Source organism: Procambarus clarkii, chromosome 19, assembly GCF_040958095.1.
Source record: "Procambarus clarkii isolate CNS0578487 chromosome 19, FALCON_Pclarkii_2.0, whole genome shotgun sequence".
Classification (NCBI taxonomy): Eukaryota; Metazoa; Arthropoda; class Malacostraca; order Decapoda; family Cambaridae; genus Procambarus; species Procambarus clarkii.
This window is the reverse complement of record NC_091168.1, coordinates 10,832,869-10,852,515: the sequence shown is the minus strand read 5'-3', so window position 1 is coordinate 10,852,515 and position 19,647 is coordinate 10,832,869. Positions and strand designations below refer to the sequence as shown.

Below are 19,647 nucleotides of genomic sequence, written 5' to 3'. Positions count from 1 at the left end.
TCAGAGTCATATTAGATATCCTAAATATCCTAGATACCATAGATAAAATACTTACGGTTTACCATGCATATTTATCCTTTTCTGGGGGGGAGCCCCTTCAGCTCCCTGGAGCTATCCGGGCTGATATGAATATACTAGACCCTGGCATCAGTCAAAGTGAAAGGAGTCTTTAGGCCTACCGGGGACCATGACCCAGAACCTGGCCCCCCTCAGAGAGGCAAAAGGAGCAATGGCCAATGGAAACCATCCATGTGGTTGGAGGCTTTCTATGCCATTGACCGGGTCAAGCACCCCAGTAAGGTAGGCACCCTAAAACAAAACCTGTCTGGTTAAAATATTGCTACTGATAGCTAAACTGTTGGACAGAACTCCCTCAAACGACAAACGAGCATGACGTCACTACTGTCACCGTGCTGCTGTCTGTGCAGCTCCCCCCTTCCTGGGACAGGGAAGGGGAGCCCCAGATCCCCACGCTAGGTATCCACACCTCAGTTCTGTGGCTGATGTGAGACCTGGGGTTAGTGCGACTCTGGCTCCAGACTCTGTCTTGTGGTGTGGTCCTGCCCTTGGTAGTGTTTGAGTCAGGAATAATTTCACCAGTACTCGAACTGCATGCGCCTAAGGTTATCTTCCTTAGGTGCCCTGTAAGTATTGCCCTTGTGGCTTGGGGGTTCCCTTCCACAAGTTGCTTGGGACCTACCTCCGCCGTGGTCTTTTGCTGCTCGGTGATTGCCCGCCCATGGAGTCAGCTGGGGTGTTTCATGTGCCTCTTTTTGCCTCTGGGTAGGAGCTAGCTTCATCATTTCTCCTGGTCTCAAGCTTAAAGCACCGAGAAATGTAGGAAAACAATGCAAACCCTCTACTTGTGAATATTGCAACCTACATCCAAACAGAGCCAAAGAACTGCCCTAAAAGAAAACAAACAAACAAGCAAATCAACATTCAACTAACACACCCATTTGTTAGCACCCCACCCCTCCCCCAAAAGGGGGGAGGGAGAGCCCGCTTAGGTGAGCTAGCCGCTTATCCCACCAGTTCGTTGACTCAATTGTGCCGGTGTCAACAAGTCTCTCTGGCCTCAATTTATTGACTGGCTATGACCTCTTGTTCTTGAAGTTCCAGGTCTCAGGAAATCTTCCCTATCGATTTTATCAATTCCTGTTACTATTTTGTACCTAGTGTCTAATCGCCTGTAATCGCCTCTTTTTCTTCTATCTTCTAGTTTTTGCATATTTAACCCTTAAACCGCGCACATCATATATAAATGATATTAGTGACAAAACCGAAACCGCGCACATTATTTATATATGCTTTCATGACTAACGCTATAATTTAAATGCCCCGCGTGGGATAGGGGTAGTCATCGGCGAGCCTCGACCGACCATAAACAAACTCCGCCTGGGAAAAAAAATCCAGCGTGGGTCCCCTTTGTGTTCAGGCCTCAGTTACCCGGCAGACACCATGGCGAGTGCATCAAGTTCCAACGACCGACCCCGCTCAACGAGGCATTCCTCGCGACCTCTGACCGAGGACGAAATTAATCGTAATTTGTTCCCGGATGGTGATGAGTCTGATAATGACGACTCAGACTTTGATCATGACTACACACAGCCCTCAGAGGTGGATACGACCGACGACGAGTGTGAACATGCTGGCTCCACCAGGGCTAGGCCTAGCATCTCGCCCATGCCTCGCCCTCACTCAACCCCAATTTGTGCAAGACCACACAGTTCATGTGCTCCCTTGCAAGATATTGATGTTTTGCTCGACGAGTCTGAAGAAGGTGAATCATTTTCCAGTTTTAGTGACTTAGAATTGGAAAATAGTTTCGCTAGTGCAAGTGGAGTGTGTGGTGTTGCCAAGCAACAACTTGTCGCGTCAGCAGCATCTGGCCAAGCCATGCGGCACCACATGGCACCACATGAACAAAGACCCTCAACATCGAGGAATTTTCCATCACCGTCCCTGCCCGCTCCTACTGTTCCTAGACCTGCTTCAGCTCCTGGTACACGGTTTCCTCGCCGTGGTGCTGCTATTGGCTCTAGAAAGACATCCGGTGTTTTTGTGTGGAGTGATGGGACGGATTTTGTTCCACAAATTCCTGTTTTTGATAATTCGGATGTTGGAATTACAGTCATTTTCCCTGATAAAGGTGCAGATATGTGTGAAATGGACTATTTTACTGCATATTTTGATGAGCCGCTAATGGAACATCTTGTTCATGAAACATATGCGACTGATCTCATTGATGAGGAGGAGTTATCCGATTATTCACGTTTTCAGTGATGGAAAGATACGACTGTAGGTGAAATGTATGTGTTTTCGGCACTATGTATGTTGTTGAAACATTGTGTCAAACACGTAATCGACCATTACTGGAGCAAAGACCATACTGTTCCAACACCGATGTTCGGCAAATATATGTCTCGAGGCCGATTTGCGATAATCCTCAGGTGTCTTCACTTTGCAAATGATGAAGACTGGAATGATGATGATAGACTTTGTAAGGTTAGGCACGTCCTGAATGAACTTATCGGAAAGTACAGGGATTTCTACGTACCAGCTCAGAAGCTTGTGATTGACGAATCCCTTGTGCTTTTCAAAGGACGTCTTGCCTTCAAGCAGTATATTTCCTCTAAACGCCACCGATTTGGATTAAAATTCTTTGTACTCTGTGACTGTGAAACAGGAATGGTGTTACACATGATAATGTATACGGGTACAAATGTAGACATTCCTGCTAATGACCAACATGGCTTCTCAGGTAGTGTTGTGAAGTCACTGCTTGCACCATATCTGAACAAGGGCCACATATTATACACAGATAACTATTATACCAGTCCCTTGCTAACTAGGTTCTTGCTTGATAATAGAATTGGAGTGTGTGGCATAGTGAAGGCAAAACGAAGGGAAATGCCAGTGTTTCCAGGTGCTATGCAGGTAGGTGATTGCGAGCTCAGAAAAACAGGTGGAATACTTTGTGCGGTGGAAAGACAGGCATGAAGTGAACATGTTGACCACCATTCACGCTGGAATAATGCTGGACAGTGGCAAGGTGAACAGAACCACCAGAGAAATAATCTATAAGCCAGATAGTGTTTCCTCTAAACATGCGTTTCCTCATAACATCAACATGCGTTTGGTGGATAAATGTGATATGATGGGGGGGGGGAGGGCAGTAGAGTGTGTACGGAAAACAGTGAAGTGAACCAAGAAAATGTTTTTCCACCTTGTTGACGTAACAATGCTGAACAGTTACAATGTGTATCTTGTCAAAACAGGTGGTAAACGTAATTTTCGTGGATTCAATTTTACTGTAGTAACACATTTACTACAGAAGTTTGGCAAAGTAATTCCTGGTGTACAGAGGCCCATTCTGAACCCGGTATTGCACCATGCTCCAACACCCAGGCTCACTTACAGGGATGCCTTTATGACACACAATCTCAGGTTTTTACCACCAACTGGAAAGCGTGCAGTAGGCCAGCGTGCGTGTGTAGTATGCTGGTCAACAACCAAGAGAGAACACAAAAGAAAATGGTGATGACTTGGTGCACAGCGTGTCAGGTCCCTCTGTGCCATGTCCGATGTTTCAACGAGTATCACAGTCTTGATGACTTCTAAATGTCCAAGACTGGTGCCAAAACATGTAAATACAGAATAAGTGAGTGTATATAGTGGAAATAAATCATAAGAAATTGTATATTTTATTGTGAAATAAGACATTTTTGTGCAAATACTTGTGACACTAATATGTGGATACAATATACATTGACAACAGTTTTATGTTTATAAATCTTCATGTGAGAACATATTGAACCACACCAGTGAAAAAATGGGTGTAAAATACGCCATAGATAATGTAAATAAAAACGCAAAAATAAATTTGCGGCAACTCGGGTTTTTCCTCCGTCGCGCCTGACTCACCCTGGGCGCACAGCTGTCCAGCAAAGATCAGGTGTGACGTCATCGCTTATCTTCTCGGCTCATTTACAGCATTGGTAAGTATATTTTTTTATTATTTTTCCCATGCTCAGAAAACACAAATAAAGAGATTAAAAAGATAAATAATTTTTTTTGAATTTTTTGTTGTTGTTGCGCCTGTGGATGTTAAAGCCATTTGGACCCCTAGCAGTTTGAGGGTTAATGCCTCTAACCTCTCCTCGTAGCTCTTGTCCATCAGTTCTGGGAGCCACTTAGAGGCATGTCTTTGCATCTTTTCCAGTTTGTTGATGTGCTTCTTAACACTTTCGCGCATTAGATTATCCATGAGTCGTCACCGTATTTTCTTACGTTTCCGCATAACAGACTACGCCTGTAGTCCATCGAAAAAATATTTCTATAAATTCCATTTTCTAACCGAAATGGATGGGGATACTCTCAGATTTTTCTCCATGAAATTCCCGTTCTCCCTCACCGAAAATTTTCAGAAAAATTTGAATCTGTATATATCCCCAAAAAAGAATTGAGTCTCGATGAGGGTACAATGGGATGGCGCGGCCGCCTCTCTTTCAAGGTCTACAATCCCAACAAGCCTGATAAATATGGTGTAAAATTTTATATGTTGGCCGAAGGGAAATCAGGCTACATATATAAATTTGATGTGTATTGTGTAATTGGAAAAACGACAGTGGAAACCGTGATGGGGTTGATGGCGCCCCTAGTCAACAAGGGTTATCATTTGTATATGGATAACTACTATAACTCGGTAAGCCTAACAGAACAATTACGTGAAGTGGGTAAAAAAAAAAGAGTAAAGTAAAAAAAGTAAAGAGTAAAGTATGAGTAAAAAAAAAAAACACACAGTATGTTTGGGGGTGTGGCGGGCGTGGCTCTGGGTGTGGCAGGCATGTGGCAGTGGGTTCCCTTTAGCCGTTGATATATCCAACACGTGGGAAATATTTGTATGTGTTATGTATATGTCTGTGTAGGGAATTTTACTGCGATCACTGTCATACAAATTATAAAATGTTTCAACAAGTATAAACATGACAAACATCAAACGAACGAAAACAATGCGTTCGTTTCTGCCGCGAACGCATACTGAGCGACGTGGTTCTATATTTGGCGCTTCTCTTACACATGCTTTGTACAATTGTTATACATTTCATCTTATAGAAAATTTTATTGCGAACACATTGGTATAAAAAAGAAATACGTACATAGAAAAGTAGGGTCAGGAAACGTATAAATGTATAAACTTTCCAAGCATGATTTCCCCCCTGTGTTTTCGCCAGTGCGCTCGCGGCTAACTACTCTCCACTTCACACACTCTTGCGGGTGGGCAATTACCTATATTAAACATTCATATGCATATGTCCGTGTAGAGAATTTTATTGCGATTCCAATGATACCAAAATTAGCGATGTAGGACAACTGTAGGCTTCGCAACCATTAAGAGAGTGGAAACATTTTGTTGCTGTTTGGCGCTCTCGGCGAGTGATCTGCATAGTTTTTTATTTGGTGTTGATACTCCTTATGCTTGGGCGGCATTTTATAGTTATGCTCTTATAGACAATTTCATTGCGAACACAGTGATACCAAATTTAAATACGTGCGCCTTCAATTATTGTCAGGACAGTCAAAAGAGTGTACACTTTTTCGGTCTTACCGCGTAGGCGCGCGAAGTGCTGAAAGCATCTGGGGTATTGTTTTTTTTTGAGCGCCGAGAGTGCGAAAGTGTTAAGATATGGGCACCATACAACCGCTTGATACCTGCTTGATACCTGCTTGATGGGGTTCTGGGAGTTCTTCTACTCCCCAAGCCCGGCCCGAGGCCAGGCTCGACTTGTGAGAGTTTGGTCAACCAGGCTGTTGCTTGGAGCGGCCCACAGGGCCACATACCCACCACAGCCCGGCTGATCCGGAACATCTCTTAGAAAACAGTCCAGTTTTCTCTTGAAGATGTCCACGGTTGTTTCAGCAATATTTCTTATAGTCGCTGGGAGGACGTTGAACAACCGTGGACCTCTGATGTTTATACAGTGCTCTCTGATTGTGCCTATGGCACCTCTGCTCTTCACTGGTTCAATCTTGCATTTTCTTCCATATCGTTCACTCCAGTACGTTGTTGTTTCACTGTGTAGATTTGGGACCTGACCCTCCAGGATTTTCCATGTGTATATTGGAATATACACATGGAAATATACACACGCTGCATATTCCACCTTTGGTCACCTTACCTTGAGGTGCCTTTGGTCACCTTACCTTGAGGTGCTTCCGGGGCTTAGCGTCCCCGCGCCCCGGTCGTCGACCAGGCCTCCTGGTTGCTGGACTGATCAACCAGGCTGTTGGATGCGGCTGCTCGCAGCCTGACATATGAGTCACAACTTGGTTGATCAGGTATCCTTTGGAGGTGCTTATCCAGTTCTCTCTTGAACACTGTGAGGGGTTTGCCAGTTATGCCCCTTATTGCCCTCTCTATTACTCCCTCATCTATCCATATCTCAACTATGGTATTTGTGCTTGGGGTTCTACTACCCAAAATCATTTACGTTCTCTAATTACTCAACACAAAGCTGCTATTAGGACAATATCCAACTCTGGCCCCAGACATCACTCGGTACCCCTACTTAAATCTCTGAATATGTTAGACATTAAGTCACTGCACATTCTCTCATGTGTATTATACGTATATAAAACGCTAAACTGTAATGCCAATCCTGATCTCAAAAGCTTCATAGAAGGTTGTAACAGAACCCATGAGCACCACACCAGAAATAAATACAGTTTTGATATTCCTAGAGTACGACTTAATCAAACTAGAAATGCTCTACAAATCAAGGGACCCAGAATGTGGAATGACCTTCCCAACCATGTTAAAGACTGTACCCCTCTCAACTAGTTTAAGATAAAAACGAAGCTATACCTAATAAATTCCCTGTAACCTACCTTACCCCTCTATTGTCAACCAATGTCTGTTTTTTTAAAGAGCGCTGTTTGTCGACAGAATTGTATTTGTGCTGCTTTTTCAGGTATGTTTTCATTCCATGTTTTCATTTTATTCTTTATGCTCAATTAGTATTAAGCTTTAGTCATTTAAGTTTTTCATGCCCGAAACGCTTTGCGTAATAGTGACTTTAGGCATTGTATGTACTAGCCCTATCTATAAATCCATCACTCTTTGTAAAATCTTTTGTATGTATGTACCTTACCTAAATAAACGTTTGATTTGATTTGATTTGATTTGATTTGATTTGATTTGATGTATAGCAAGCGTGTTGAAAAGTCTCGGACCTCTGATGTTGATAGAGTTCTCTCTCAGAGTACCTGTTGCACCTCTGCTTTTCAATGGGGGTATTCTGCACATCCTGCCATATCTTCTGGTCTCATGTGATGTTATTTCTGTGTGCAGGTTTGGGACCAGCCCCTCTAATATTTTCTACGTGTAAATTATTATGTATCTCTCCCGCCTGCGCTCAAGGGAGTACAGATTTAGGCTCTTTAGTCGGTCCCAATAGTTTAGATTTTTTACTGAGTGGATTCTAGCAGTAAAGGATCTCTGCACGCTCTCCAGGTCAGCAATTTCTCCAGCTTTGAAAGGGGCTGTCATTGTGCAGCAGTACTCCACTCTAGAGAATCTAGAGTTAGGTCTAACAAAAGTCGTGAACAATTTCTTTAGTATTTCTCCATCCATGTATATAAAAGCAATTCTGAAGTTAGAAAGTGTAGCATAGGCTCCTCGCACAATGTTCTTAATGTGGTCCTCAGGTGACAGTTTTCTATCTAGAACCACCCCCTAGATCCCTTTCTTTGTCAGAATTCTTTAAAGATTTCTCACATAATTTATAGGTTGTGTGGGATCTATGTTCTCCAATTCCACATTCCATAACGTGGCATTTATTCACATTAAATTCCATTTGCCATGTGGTGCTCCATATACTTATTTTGTCCAGGTCTTGAAGGGCATGACAACCATTTAAGTTTCTTATCTCTCCTATTATCTTAGCATCATCAGCAAACATGTTCATATAATTCTGTATTCCATCTGGTAGATCGTTTATGTAAACAATAAACATTACCGGTGCAAGAACTGAACCCTGTGGTACTCCACTTGCGACATTCCTCCAATCCGATACATTGCCTCTGATTACGGCCCTCATTTTTCTATCAGGAAATTATTCATCCATGTTAGAAGTTTACCTTTCTCCCCTCCAAAATGTTCCAGTTTCCAGAACAACCTCTTATGTGGAACTCTGTCAAAAGCCTTTTCTGTGGGGAGCCCCATTGGCTCCTTGGAGCTTACTAGCCTGATATGGTAATGTCAGACTTTGGCATCAGTCATGTGTATGGAGTTCTGTGGGCCTACCGAGGACCATGAGCCAGAACCTGGCCCCACTCAGAGACTCATGGGGAGCAATGGCCTATAGAAATCCCCCGTGTGGTTGGAACCATTCTATGTCTGCCATTGACCGGGTCTATCACCCAGAAAGGTAAGCATCCCAAAACAAACCCCTATTCTGGTGAAAATATTGCTACAAAAGCCGAACAAGTGGATAGAACTTCCCTAAAAGAAACGAGCATGACGTCACACGTCGCCGAAACGCTGTCTGCGCAGCTCCCACCTTCCCGGGAGTGGAAAGGTGGAGCCCCCAGACCCCCCACGCCGGCTATCCACCCATCATTTCTAAGGCTAAGGCTAGAGGTGGAGATCGTGTGCTCTGGCTCCAGTGGTCTTTCAGCATTATGTTGCAAGTGTGATGGCTGTCTTCCAGGGGGTGCAAGAACCAGGAGTTATTTTATATTACAGGCATACCTCAGTTTAAGAGTTTAATTGGTTCCTGGAGACGCCTCGCATTCCAAAAACTCGTATTCCGAAGCTAATTTCCCCATAAGAAATAAAGGGAAATGAATTAATCCATTCCTGACTTCCCCCAAAACCCCACATCAAACTAAATTTTTATACCTAATTCATGTGCAGGCGATGAGTCACAATAACGTGGCTGAAGTATGTTGACCAGACCACACACTAGAAATTGAAGGGACGACGACGTTTCCAGGATGAATGGTCCAGGACGGACCGAAACGTCGTCGTCCCTTCAATTTCTAGTGTGTGGTCTGGTCAACCTAATTCATCTAAATAAACCTACAAAACTATGTTCAAGTTATTACTTACCTTGCTGTTGAATGCTGTAGGCGTATGGAAGATGGTGAGGAGGGGGGAGGAGGAGAGGAGTTACTGTTTGGAAGGGGAGTCCCCTTCCATTATCACATCAGGCAGTGAAGACCTTTCTGGTGTGCTCTCCCTGGGACGTTTTATCTGAGTGCCACTAGGTCCTGGTTGAGGCTCACTGCTCAATTTCCTCACCACAAATCTGTCCAAACCCTGGCTTTCTCACAAATAATGGCCTCCGAAACACTGTCACCCCTTAACTACTTGTCGTGTATCCAAATTAATAACAACTTTTCCACTTCAAGTATTTGTGGTCTTTGTTTCGTTATTGTTCTGACTCCTTTTGCCACTTTAGCACTCATAATCTCATTTTTCTTCTTAAGTATAGTGCATATTGTTGATGTGGCTTTGTTGTACTGCCTACAAAGTTCAACAACACGTGTACCGTTCTCATGCTTCCGAATGATCTCTTGTTTCTCCTCTATTGTCATCTTCACGTGGGCTTTCTGGCCTTTATCCTTACCACTGGCTTTCTTGGGACCCATGGTGAGATATATAATAAGAAATTGTATAGTCAAATCACCAAAAATCCAACAAAACACTGAAAATCCGTGAGAAGAATTGATGTGGGGTAGTCACTGGGCGCGAGACAATGGTAAACTGAGGGGCGGAGGGGTGGAGGGGCGACGATCGCCGAACCACCACGCGCGGGGTCGGCCTGTACGCGTAACAACGGCCTGTACAACAAACTCGTGTCCCGAGGTAACCCTCGCGTTCCGAGACATATTTTTCGAGGAAATCCTGCTCGTATTCCGAAAAACTCGCATACAGGGACACTCGCATTCCGAGGTACCACTGTACTCGGGCTGCATGCGCTTAGGGTTACCTTCCCTAAGTGCCCTGTAAGTACTGCCCTTTGGGCTTGGGGCTACCTTCCACAAGTTCCTTGGTTCCTGCCTCTGTTGGGCTGTTTCACTGCTCGTTTTTTTGGCTGCCCTTTGGGTGCTTGGGTGTTTTGTGTCCCTTGTTTACCTTAGGGTAAGTGGCAGTTTGCACTGGTATGAGGTGCAGGGTGCTATGCAGCTTGTTTTCACCAGTCAAAGAGGCCGGCTTTGTTTCTTGGGATACGTTGTCCTCTTGCGGGGTTTTGTTTTTGTTTTTGCCTTGTAGGGGGGTCTGCTTTGCTTGTCCCTTGATTGGTAGTTTTCTTTGACAGTTGGTTGTTGATTGGTAGTTTTGGGCGCCAGTTAGCAGTACCTTGCTTGGGATTCCTTGAGCGTGAGTTCCGACTCAGGAGCATGGTAAACCCTAAGGGGGGTGCGTGGGTCCGATGGATGTGTCCCCAGTCTTCCCCCCCTCGCTTTGTGCGAGTTCGAGGGTTGCTCAGTCCCCTTGTCTCAGGGTGACCCTCACTGTTTTTGCCTCCATCATGCTGCCTGTTGGATCGGTGACACTATCGACCTGGAGTCCTTTGAGTACCACTTCTTGGTAGTGACTCAGTTTACCCAATTTAAGGATGATGTTCTAAGAGTTCAGGCGGGGCAAGCGTTGCATGTGCGCTTTAGGTTGTTGCAACACACTAGGTTGGTTGCTCACCCAGATGCCCCGTGGCTGCCCCGTTTTGCCTATAGGGACCTGGACATGGGGGGTCGCTTCGACTTTCGTTCAGACCGCGCCCCCTCGTCCTTTCCCTGTTGTGGTTCATTGTGGTCCCCCTACCCCCTGCTTAAGGCCCAGAAAAATCTGAGGGTTTCAGAGTTGGAGCAGGGTTTAGATGGTCTTGAGACTCGGGCGGTCTCGGGGGATGCCCTTTCTGGTGTAGCGACGGGGGAGGCATTCGAGTTCGGTCTTCCTGCCGAAGCCTCTGGATCTGGCCAGTGGGCCCCCTTCTGTCCAGCTTACTCGGCCATGCCGGCCTTCAAGAGCTGTTCCAGGCTGGCTTTTGGAGAATGTGGAGGCGTTAAGTGGGAAGGCCTTCGACAGGGGTTTTGGTTTCGGCTGCCGAGGCGTAGGCTGCCCTGCTGTTGCGCTGATCCTTCGAGAGACGGTGTCTATATTTTTTACCTCTCAACTAACGTTTCTGCAAGCCATCCTCACTATCTCTAGATTCAGCTTAGGCCCTGGCTTTGCAGTCTTCGTCTCTGTTCTGTCCCCTGCTCTTTCCGGAGGACTGTGTTGCTCAGTTTCTGTTGGCAGCTTCTACAAGTTACCGCGTTATTTCATTTTTGTTGGTGCTCAGGACTGGGTGTTCTCACTCCTCCCGGGGTAGTCATGCCAGTGCTCAGATTTCTGTAGGTCAAGTTGGGCCTTTGGTGGCAGTTTCGGAGCCGGTATGTCCTCCAGGGCCTTCTTCGTCTGGTCAGTGTGGTGGTTGCTCTGTGCGGAAGTCAGCTTCTCGGAGTTGTGTTGGCCCTTTCGAGGATTGCCCCATTGATGGGGTGATGAGGGGAGGCTGGCTCTGTTTGCCCACGCTTGGTCCCACGATTTGTGGGCTTTTTGCATCGTCTCTTCCGGTCTTTAGTGGCATTGTGTGACTCCTCCTGTTGGGGGTTCAGGGCTGGCAGGGCAGACTTCTTTCCTGTCTCTCTGTTGGATCATCTTGGATAGGACTCGCATGGGCGTGGTCAAAACGACTTCGTCCCTCAAGGGGGTTTCTTGCTTGTTTTCTGCTCTAAAACAAGACTGTGCGCATCTTCGGTTAATTCTGGACTTGTCCCGTCTGAACTGTTGGATTCCTTGCCCCTTCTTTTAGATGACTACGTTGTCCCAGGTCCAGCTTCTCAACCCGGGCACTTGGATGATTTATTTCTCTGGACCGTGAGAACACCTATTGGCACATTCCTATTCATCCAGGGTTCAGGGATTGGTTAGGTTTCGTGGTTGGGTATCAGGCTCACTGCTTTCGTTCCCTTCCGTTCTGTCTGAATCTGGCACCTCGCGTATATACGCGTTTAACCAGGGTAATGGTGGCCCGTCTTCGTCTGCTAGTTGTTAGAGTTCTGGCCTACCTCCAGTTGGTATAAGCTCCCATCCAGTCTGCATGTCTGCTCACCAGGGAAGTGGTTCTTTCCCAGCTTGCCAGGTTCAGGTTCCTGGTGAATTGGCGGAAGCCCCATCTGGTTTCGTCCCAGGTTCAGACTTGGCTGGGCCTCATGTGCGATTCTTGGACTGCATCCATTTGTCTGCCTCCTGGGGCTTTGTTCTGGCTACAAAGTTTTGATCCCCTTGTATTTGAAGGAAACCTGGGTCACTGGGCGGTTGCTCGAGCAGTTGTGCAGGAGACTGAACTGTGCCTTGCTGGTTTTCCCGCTGGGTAGGGTTTGGCTTTAAAGGCTGTTCTGGTATCTTCGGGGCAGTCCCTTTCACTGCTCTCGCGATCACCGAGTTCGGCCTCCTGGGTCCTTGCACCGGTTGCAGTATCTCCGGCTTCCTCTTTGGGTTTTTCAGGGTTCAGTACCATAGCATTTTCCCCTTTCCCTTGCACGGATGTCTCGTCTCTTGGCTGGGGTTTTGTAATCACCGCTCACCAGGCCTACCAGGGGCATTGAATTTCGTTTTTCTGTTGGGCTCACAGCATAGTGCGGGAGTTTGCAGCAGTGTGGCAGGCGTTGCGGCAACAAATTCGGTTGCCTCAGGGGGGTCTCTGTGATTCGGCTCCATTTGGACTGCTATCCCTTTGGTTCATTGTCTCAACCCTTGGGCCTCTGCAGTCCGTGGCTCTTTGGGGCTGGTCGCTTCAGGTAGTTCTTCTACTGAGTTCTTGGGGTAATTTTCATTTGTGGAGTTCTGTCCACTAGTTCGGCTTTCAGTAGTAATTTCATAACCAGAATAGGGGGGTTTGTTTTGGGGTGCTTACCTTTCTGGGTGCCTGACCCAGACCTTCAGACATAGAATGCTTCCAACCACTTGGGGGTTTCTATAGGCCATAGCTCCTCGTGCCTCTCTGAGGGGGCCAGGTTCTGGCTCGTGGTCCCTGGAAGACCTAGAACTCCAGTCACATTGATGCCAAAGTCTAATATATCCATATCAGCCTGGATATCCTATATGGATATGGGCTCCGGGGAGCCTCCGGGTCTCACCCAGAAAATGGGGTTTCATTACATTCAACGCTGGTTTTTTCTGGGGGGAGCCCCGTCGTTCCCCGGAGCTATCCAGGCTGAATGGATATGTATAACTTTCTGGCATCAGTCAAAGTACAAGGAGTTCTTGCCTACCGGGGACCACGAGCCAGAACCTGGCCCCCTCAGAGAGGCACGAGGAGCAATGGCCTATAGAAACCTCCTTGTGACTGGGAGTATTCTATGTCTGCCATCGACCGGGACAGGCACCCAGAAAGGTAAAGGTAGGCGCCCCAAAACAAACCCCTATTCTGGTGAAATTATTGCTACCGAAAGCCGAACGAGTGGACAGAACTCCCCAAACAAAATTATCAAACTAGCATGACGTCATCACGTCGCCGCGCCACTGTCTGCGCAACCCCCCTCCCCGAGAGGGGGAAGGGGGAGCCCCAGACCCTCCACGCCGGCGATCCAACTGGTAGTTCTTGGCTGATGGTATTACTGGCTGGTCGAGTGCCTCTGGCTCCGGTTTTTGTTTCAGTTCTGTGCCTTGTGGTGTGGACTGTCTCTACCGGCGGGGTGTGAGCCAGGAGTAAGATTCCACAGTACTCGAGCTGCATGTGCCTAGGGCTATCTTCCCTAGGTGCCCTGTAAGTACTGCCCTTGGGGCTTGGGGCCACCTTCCACAAGTCGCCTTGGGTTTTACCTCCGCTGTGTCCTTTACTGCTCGGTACTGGGCCACCCTTGGAGTCGGCTGGGATTTTGTTGCCCTGGTTTGTCTCTGGGTAGGTGGTAGTTTTCGTCACTGGTAGGTGCACGGGGTACTGCACAGCTAGTTTTCACCATTAACAGCGGCCGGCTCTGTTCCACCTGGGTACGTTGTCCTCTTGCGGGGTTTTTCTTTTGTTTTTGTTTTTGCCTGGTGGGGGGTCTGCCTTTACTATGGTCCCCCTTTCCTGTTCTAGGTGATTTTCTTTCGAATTCTTCTGTTGGCGGTACTCCTCGCTTGGCCCCCGTAAGTGGCCACGTCCCGGGGGTTCAGCTTTAGCAGTTTGTTGGTAGATTTGGGCGCCGGTTCGCGGTACCCTGCCTGGGCTTCCCTTAGCGTGTACCAAAGGCTAAGGGCCCTGGGAAACCCCATGGGGGCTCCATGGTCCTCTAGGTGTGTCCCTGGAGTCCCCCCTCGCGTCCTGCGAGTTTGACGGTTGATCTGTCCCCTTGTCTCAGGGTGACACTCACCGGTTGTGCCTCAGCCATGCTGCCTGTTGGGGTCCTTGTTCTTGTGACCCGGAGTCGTCCGATGATTGTTGTTGGTACGCGCTCTCCTTCACCCAGGCCACTAGTCTTGATAATCGGGTGCAGGCAGCTGCGGCGTTGCTTGCTGGGTGTAGGTTGCTGCAACGCTCTTGGTTGTTTGCGGCCCTGGATGCCCCGAGGCTGCCCCGTTTTGGTGGTTGGGGTCTGGACTTGGGGGTGGGGGTCGCTTCGACTCTGGCTCCTTCCACTTCTTGTTCTTCCCCTTCTGTTCTACTCACTTCCCCCCTTGCTTCCTGTTCCGAACCATAGGCGGGTTTCGGGGTTGGGGCGGGGTCTGGTTGGGTTGATACTCGGGCGGTCTCGGGGGTTTTCCTCTTCCGGGGTGGCGGCGGAGGCATTCAAGTCAGTTCCTCCAGCCGTGCCATATGGGTCTGACCAGTGGGCTCCCTTCATTAGTGTTTGCACGGCTGCCCCGGCTTTTCCTTGTTAAGCTGGGGCTTTGGGGGTGCGGCTCGGCCCTGGGTTATGCCGTCGAGGTTCCCGGGGTTAGGGAGGGGTTGCCTGGGGGGCCTCGGCCCCGTTTGCCCCTCTTGGGTCTTTGTACCTTTGGTGGGGGGCTGGCAGTTCCTCAGTGGGGTTGTTCCTTCCCTCTGTGTTCCTGTTGTTTTCGGGTATACCCCTCCCTGGGTTCGGTTCCATGTTCCTTCGGGTTCGTCGGTCCCGTCGTTCTTGGGGGTGTGTTTCACCCCCTTTTCCTTACCCTTTTCGCTCTTACATCGCGATGCTGTTCAAAAAAAAAAAAGTGTTCAGGTAAGGTACATCCATACAAGGTGTGAAACATTGATGGATTTATATATTGACCTAGTACATAGTGCCTAACCCGCTTCGTATCGTTGTCCCTGCTTGTTCCTTGGTCAGGGGTGCTTGTCATGGTTCTCGTTGGTTCGCGAGTCTCTTCATACCTTCCAATATTATTGGAACGTCTGTTGATTTTCGATGTGGTTTCTCTCGGGTCTTTTGTCGGCCTTGTTGGTTCCCTTCCATCATCTGTTTTCTTTTGCTTCGTTTTTGTTTGTTTTGTTTTCGCGTCGTCTCTACTTCCAGTTTCGGCGTTCTTTGTCTTCATTCCGCACACCTTCCTGGTGTTTGTAGTCTGTACGTTGTGTGTACGATTTGTGTGTCCGCCTGGTGTATGAGCCACGCCTCCCGGTGGACGGGTGGTGCGTTTCGTACCTCATGTGCTGGGGCCGCGGTGTGCGTTTTGTTTACGGGCGGTATGCTCGTGTGTTCGCGTCGTTTCTCATGGTTTTCTACAGCTTCTTGCTCGTTTCTCCCTCTAGTTGTGGCCCTCTGGATGCTGAAGGTGTTTTGGATTTATATCTGGGGGTGTCACTTTGTTCTTCCTCTGCTTCTTGGTGTGGGATGGTTTAGCGTGGCGCCGCCTCCTCCCCCTCTGTATACTGCTTCGTCTTCTGCAAGGCGCGCGCCTCTGGCCGTATTTCTCCTTCGACTTCGCATTTTATTCAGGTAATGGTACATATTATGCCTATTGCTTCGAGTATGCTTGGCTTTCGGGCACGCCTTTAGCGCTGCTCCTAGTATGTTACTTGGCTCGCCTGTGTTGTGGCTCGATCGTGTGTCTGCTCTGCAGGTGAGGTTGTCTTGTCTGGCGCTTCTGTCGGCCTAGTGCTGGTTCTCACTTTTGGTGGGGTTGCCTAGTTGTGCTTACGGGGGTTGAGCTCTGGCTCTTGGGCCCCGCCTCTCATGTCAGTTGACGGTTGTGCAGTTTCCTGAGCCTCCTGGGCTCTGTCTTCTTTACGTTTGCTCCTGTGGGTGGCGTGTGCCTCCTCCACATGGCTTTTTGGTGCTTTTCGCTTCCTTTCCCCTCTGACATTCATCAGGTTCTTTTTAGTGTCTGTGGCTCCTTTGGGTGCTCACTTCCTCCTGTGTCCCCTTGTGCGTACAAACATATGGACATAAGTGCAGTGGACCTGCGGAGGGCCTCTTGGCCCGTGCGAGGCAGCTACTGTTTCTTACCATCCATTCCCACTCACATACATGTCCAACCCGCCCTTGCACCAATCGTGGGGCCCCACCACCACGTTCTGTGGTAATTGGTTACGCGCGTCACCGGGCCTGTTTCCGTGCCGGTCATTCCTCCGGTCTTTCCTGATTCTGCACTTATCCCTTTTATGCCCATTGTTTCGTGCCCACAATGTGCCGCAAGGGTGGCGTGTGCCACTATCCCAGTTTCTATTGTTTCGTGAAGATTGGTCAATAAACACAAACACTAAGGAACTATTTATCTTTTGTTGCGTATACAGTAGTTGCGGGTGATATTTTGGCGGGCGATGGTGCAGGTTGGGCGCACTGAGTGTCGGTACGGTGTCTCGCATGTCTGTTCTAGACCACACTTGCAGGGAGACTAGTTATTATTCGCTTCTCTGCCGGTTATATGCTTGGGCGCCGCCTCACAGTTCTCCACAGGTTGGCAGGAATTTTCCTTGGACGTACGGAACGGTTTGAGTTCCATCGTTGGTACTTCGTAGAGCTTTGCTTCTCTAGTTAGGCTCATGCGTTTGGAGCGAGTATCTTCTTGGGATACTCTACTCACTCCGCCACCCTTGTTCACTGTTCCATCCTTGTTTATCTTCCCCGCTTGGCGGGATTGCGTTGATGGTTCCTGACTGGGGTGTTTGGTGTGGTGTTTGGTCACCTTGCATGTGTCTTTAGTGCCTTTTTTGTCCATCTTTTGTTCTTTGTTGTCCTGTGGGGGGCTCTGCCCTGCATATTGGTGCTTTTGTTTTCGTTGTCGACCCCTGGGTCTTTTCCCTGTCTGGACACGTTCCTTGCCTATCTTCGGTGCCTGACTGCACCCTGCTGTCCGTGAGGTCCCTCAGGTATGTACGCGCTCCTCTACACATTTTGTGGTTGGTCGTGTGCATTACTTCCCGGCCGCTCCTTGGGCCGTATTCGTGGTTTTCCTTACCTATTTCCGTTTTTCCTCCCCCATGCTACACTTTTTGTGTATCTGGGTCAGTGCTTCTTGATTATCCTGTTTGGTGATCCGGTGGGCCTCTGTCCATGTTCCGCGTCCTGCTTTTGGACTTCTCCGGTGTTCCGTTTTGGTACTGAGTTCTTGCGATTTCTGTGTGGTTTTCTGCAGGTTTTGGGTTGCTCTGTCTGTGGGGGGGGTGTGGACTTTTCGGTCTGCCACTCCTGCCTTCCTGGTTCCTTTTCTTGGAACCGGGTTTGCTGGGTTGCGGTCCTGGTTTCGGTTTTTCTTTGTTCCTTTTCCGGACCGGGTGTGTTTGCTTTCCTGCGGTTCTCGTCCTGGGTAGTTCTCCTCTGGGATGCCTCTGGGACGCGTGCCTCATTCTTCCCTGCTGGAGCTGGTTATGTTGCTCCTTTGGGTTGCGGGGTCGCTGTTTTTAGATTCGCGTTTTGCGTTTTCGATCGTGGTGTTCGTTTCCCGTCGTTTGTGTCTGCATAGGTGGGTTCGTTATTGGTCTCCCACCTGCGTGTTTCGTCTCGGGGCGGGGTGAGGTTTTCCTATCACTGCGAAGGGTCCTTCGGTCTTTGATAGGATTGGCTTGTCTTCCCTTCGGGGTTGTTCTGGGACCGTCGTCTGGGATTGTCCTGTCACCTCATGTTGGTTGGTGCTGGCAGTGCCGCTCCTGCTTGCGTTCAGTGTTGCGGTTCCTTCTGCTCCATTCCACTTGCTGTCCTGGGCGTTGTTTCCCTCTGGCCTGCTCTTGAGTTTTGGTGCCGTCCTGGTCGTTGGCCTGGGTGGTCTTTTTCTTCGTGTTTTGGTCTTTGTTTTGTCTCTGGTTTTGGTTGTTCAGTTAGGACGTGTGGTATCCATCTCCCGTTTCCTTCCCTGTTTGACTTATCTGTGGTGAGGTAGCTCCGGGAAGCCGACGGGGCTCCCCCCAGAAAACCAGCGTTGAATGTAATGAAACGCCATTTTTTGGGCGAGTCCTGGAGGCTCCCTGGCATCCCTCCCTCCCTCTGGGCGGCAGCGTTTTTCGCGTTTGTTGACATCCAGCCTAAGAACTGCCAGTTGGATCGCCGGCATGGAGGGTCTGGCTTTCGGTAGCAATAATTCCACCAGAATAGGGGTTTGTTTTGGGGCGCCTACCTTTCTGGGTGCCTGTCCCGGTCGATGGCAGACTTAAAATGCTCCCAATCACAAGGGGGTTTCTATAGGCCATTGCTCCTCGTGCCTCTCTGAGGGGGCCAGGTTCTGGCTCGTGGTCCCCGGTAGGCAAGAACTCCTAGCACTTTGATGCCAGAAAGTTATACATATCCATTCAGGCTGGATAGCTCCGGGGAGCCTCCGGGACTCGCCCAGAAAATGGCGTTTCATTACATTCAACGCTGGTTTTTTTTTACCAATATCTATTTCCCTCATCTGGAAAAAGACTTTTTTCCTCAGTATTTTGTATGGTATATCTGCTCTGGTTTGTATCTCTTTTTAGAGTTGCTGGATTAGAAGAGAGAAGGACCAGAGCAGATGTGTGTGTGTATATGTATGGAGTGATCAAGCTGTTAATATTTTGTTTCATTTACCCCAGGTACTGAATGACTTAGGGTTAGAATATAACAGTGAATTGGATGAAGAAGGTTGGCACACAGTGGGTATGGAAGAAGTTGTTGCAGAGATTGGTATTCTTGGTGGAGAAGAGAAAAGACTTTACCTTACTACTGTAATGACCACCCGATGATTCTATATGCTTTGTAATGGCTCTAATGTGGGTGAAAATATCAGTATAAATTGAATAATAAAAATATTGTTTTTTAAGGATTGTTTATGCTAATAAACCTTATATTCCTATAAATATATTTGTCACATGCAAATATTTCTATTGCTAATAGACATGTCACAACTAATTGGAGCTAGCAGCAAGTAGTTACATGAGTAACAGTAGTAACTGTTGTGGGTTGCAACCTGTGGAAAGTCAATTATTGACTTAGGGAGACCTCAATGATCCTAACATGATTTCTGTCCCAGACAATAAGGAACCCATTCATATTATTACTGTAATAACTTTTACTCTATATTCCCAGCTTGGTGCCTTCTTTTAATACAATAATTACTTTTATTCTATATCTCAAACACTTTCCATTAACCCTTTAACTGTGCAACGCGCCTGCAGGCCCACGTCTGGGGTGCGCTACGTGCCTCCAGGTATTTGTATTTTTCACATTCCATTTAAA

The 19,647-nt window shown here is 47.9% G+C and overlaps 1 protein-coding gene across 1 annotated transcript in view; it reads left to right on the top strand.

Moving 5' to 3' along the window:
- LOC123757639 (uncharacterized) overlaps positions 1-19,231 on the top strand; it is a 285,082-nt gene extending 265,851 nt beyond the window's left edge. Inside the window, 1 exon segment of the mRNA XM_045741479.2 lies at positions 19,005-19,231. Within this exon segment, the coding sequence (XP_045597435.1) occupies positions 19,005-19,154 (150 nt within the window). The 3' untranslated portion in view covers positions 19,155-19,231.
- Positions 19,232-19,647: the final 416 nt, after the last annotated feature.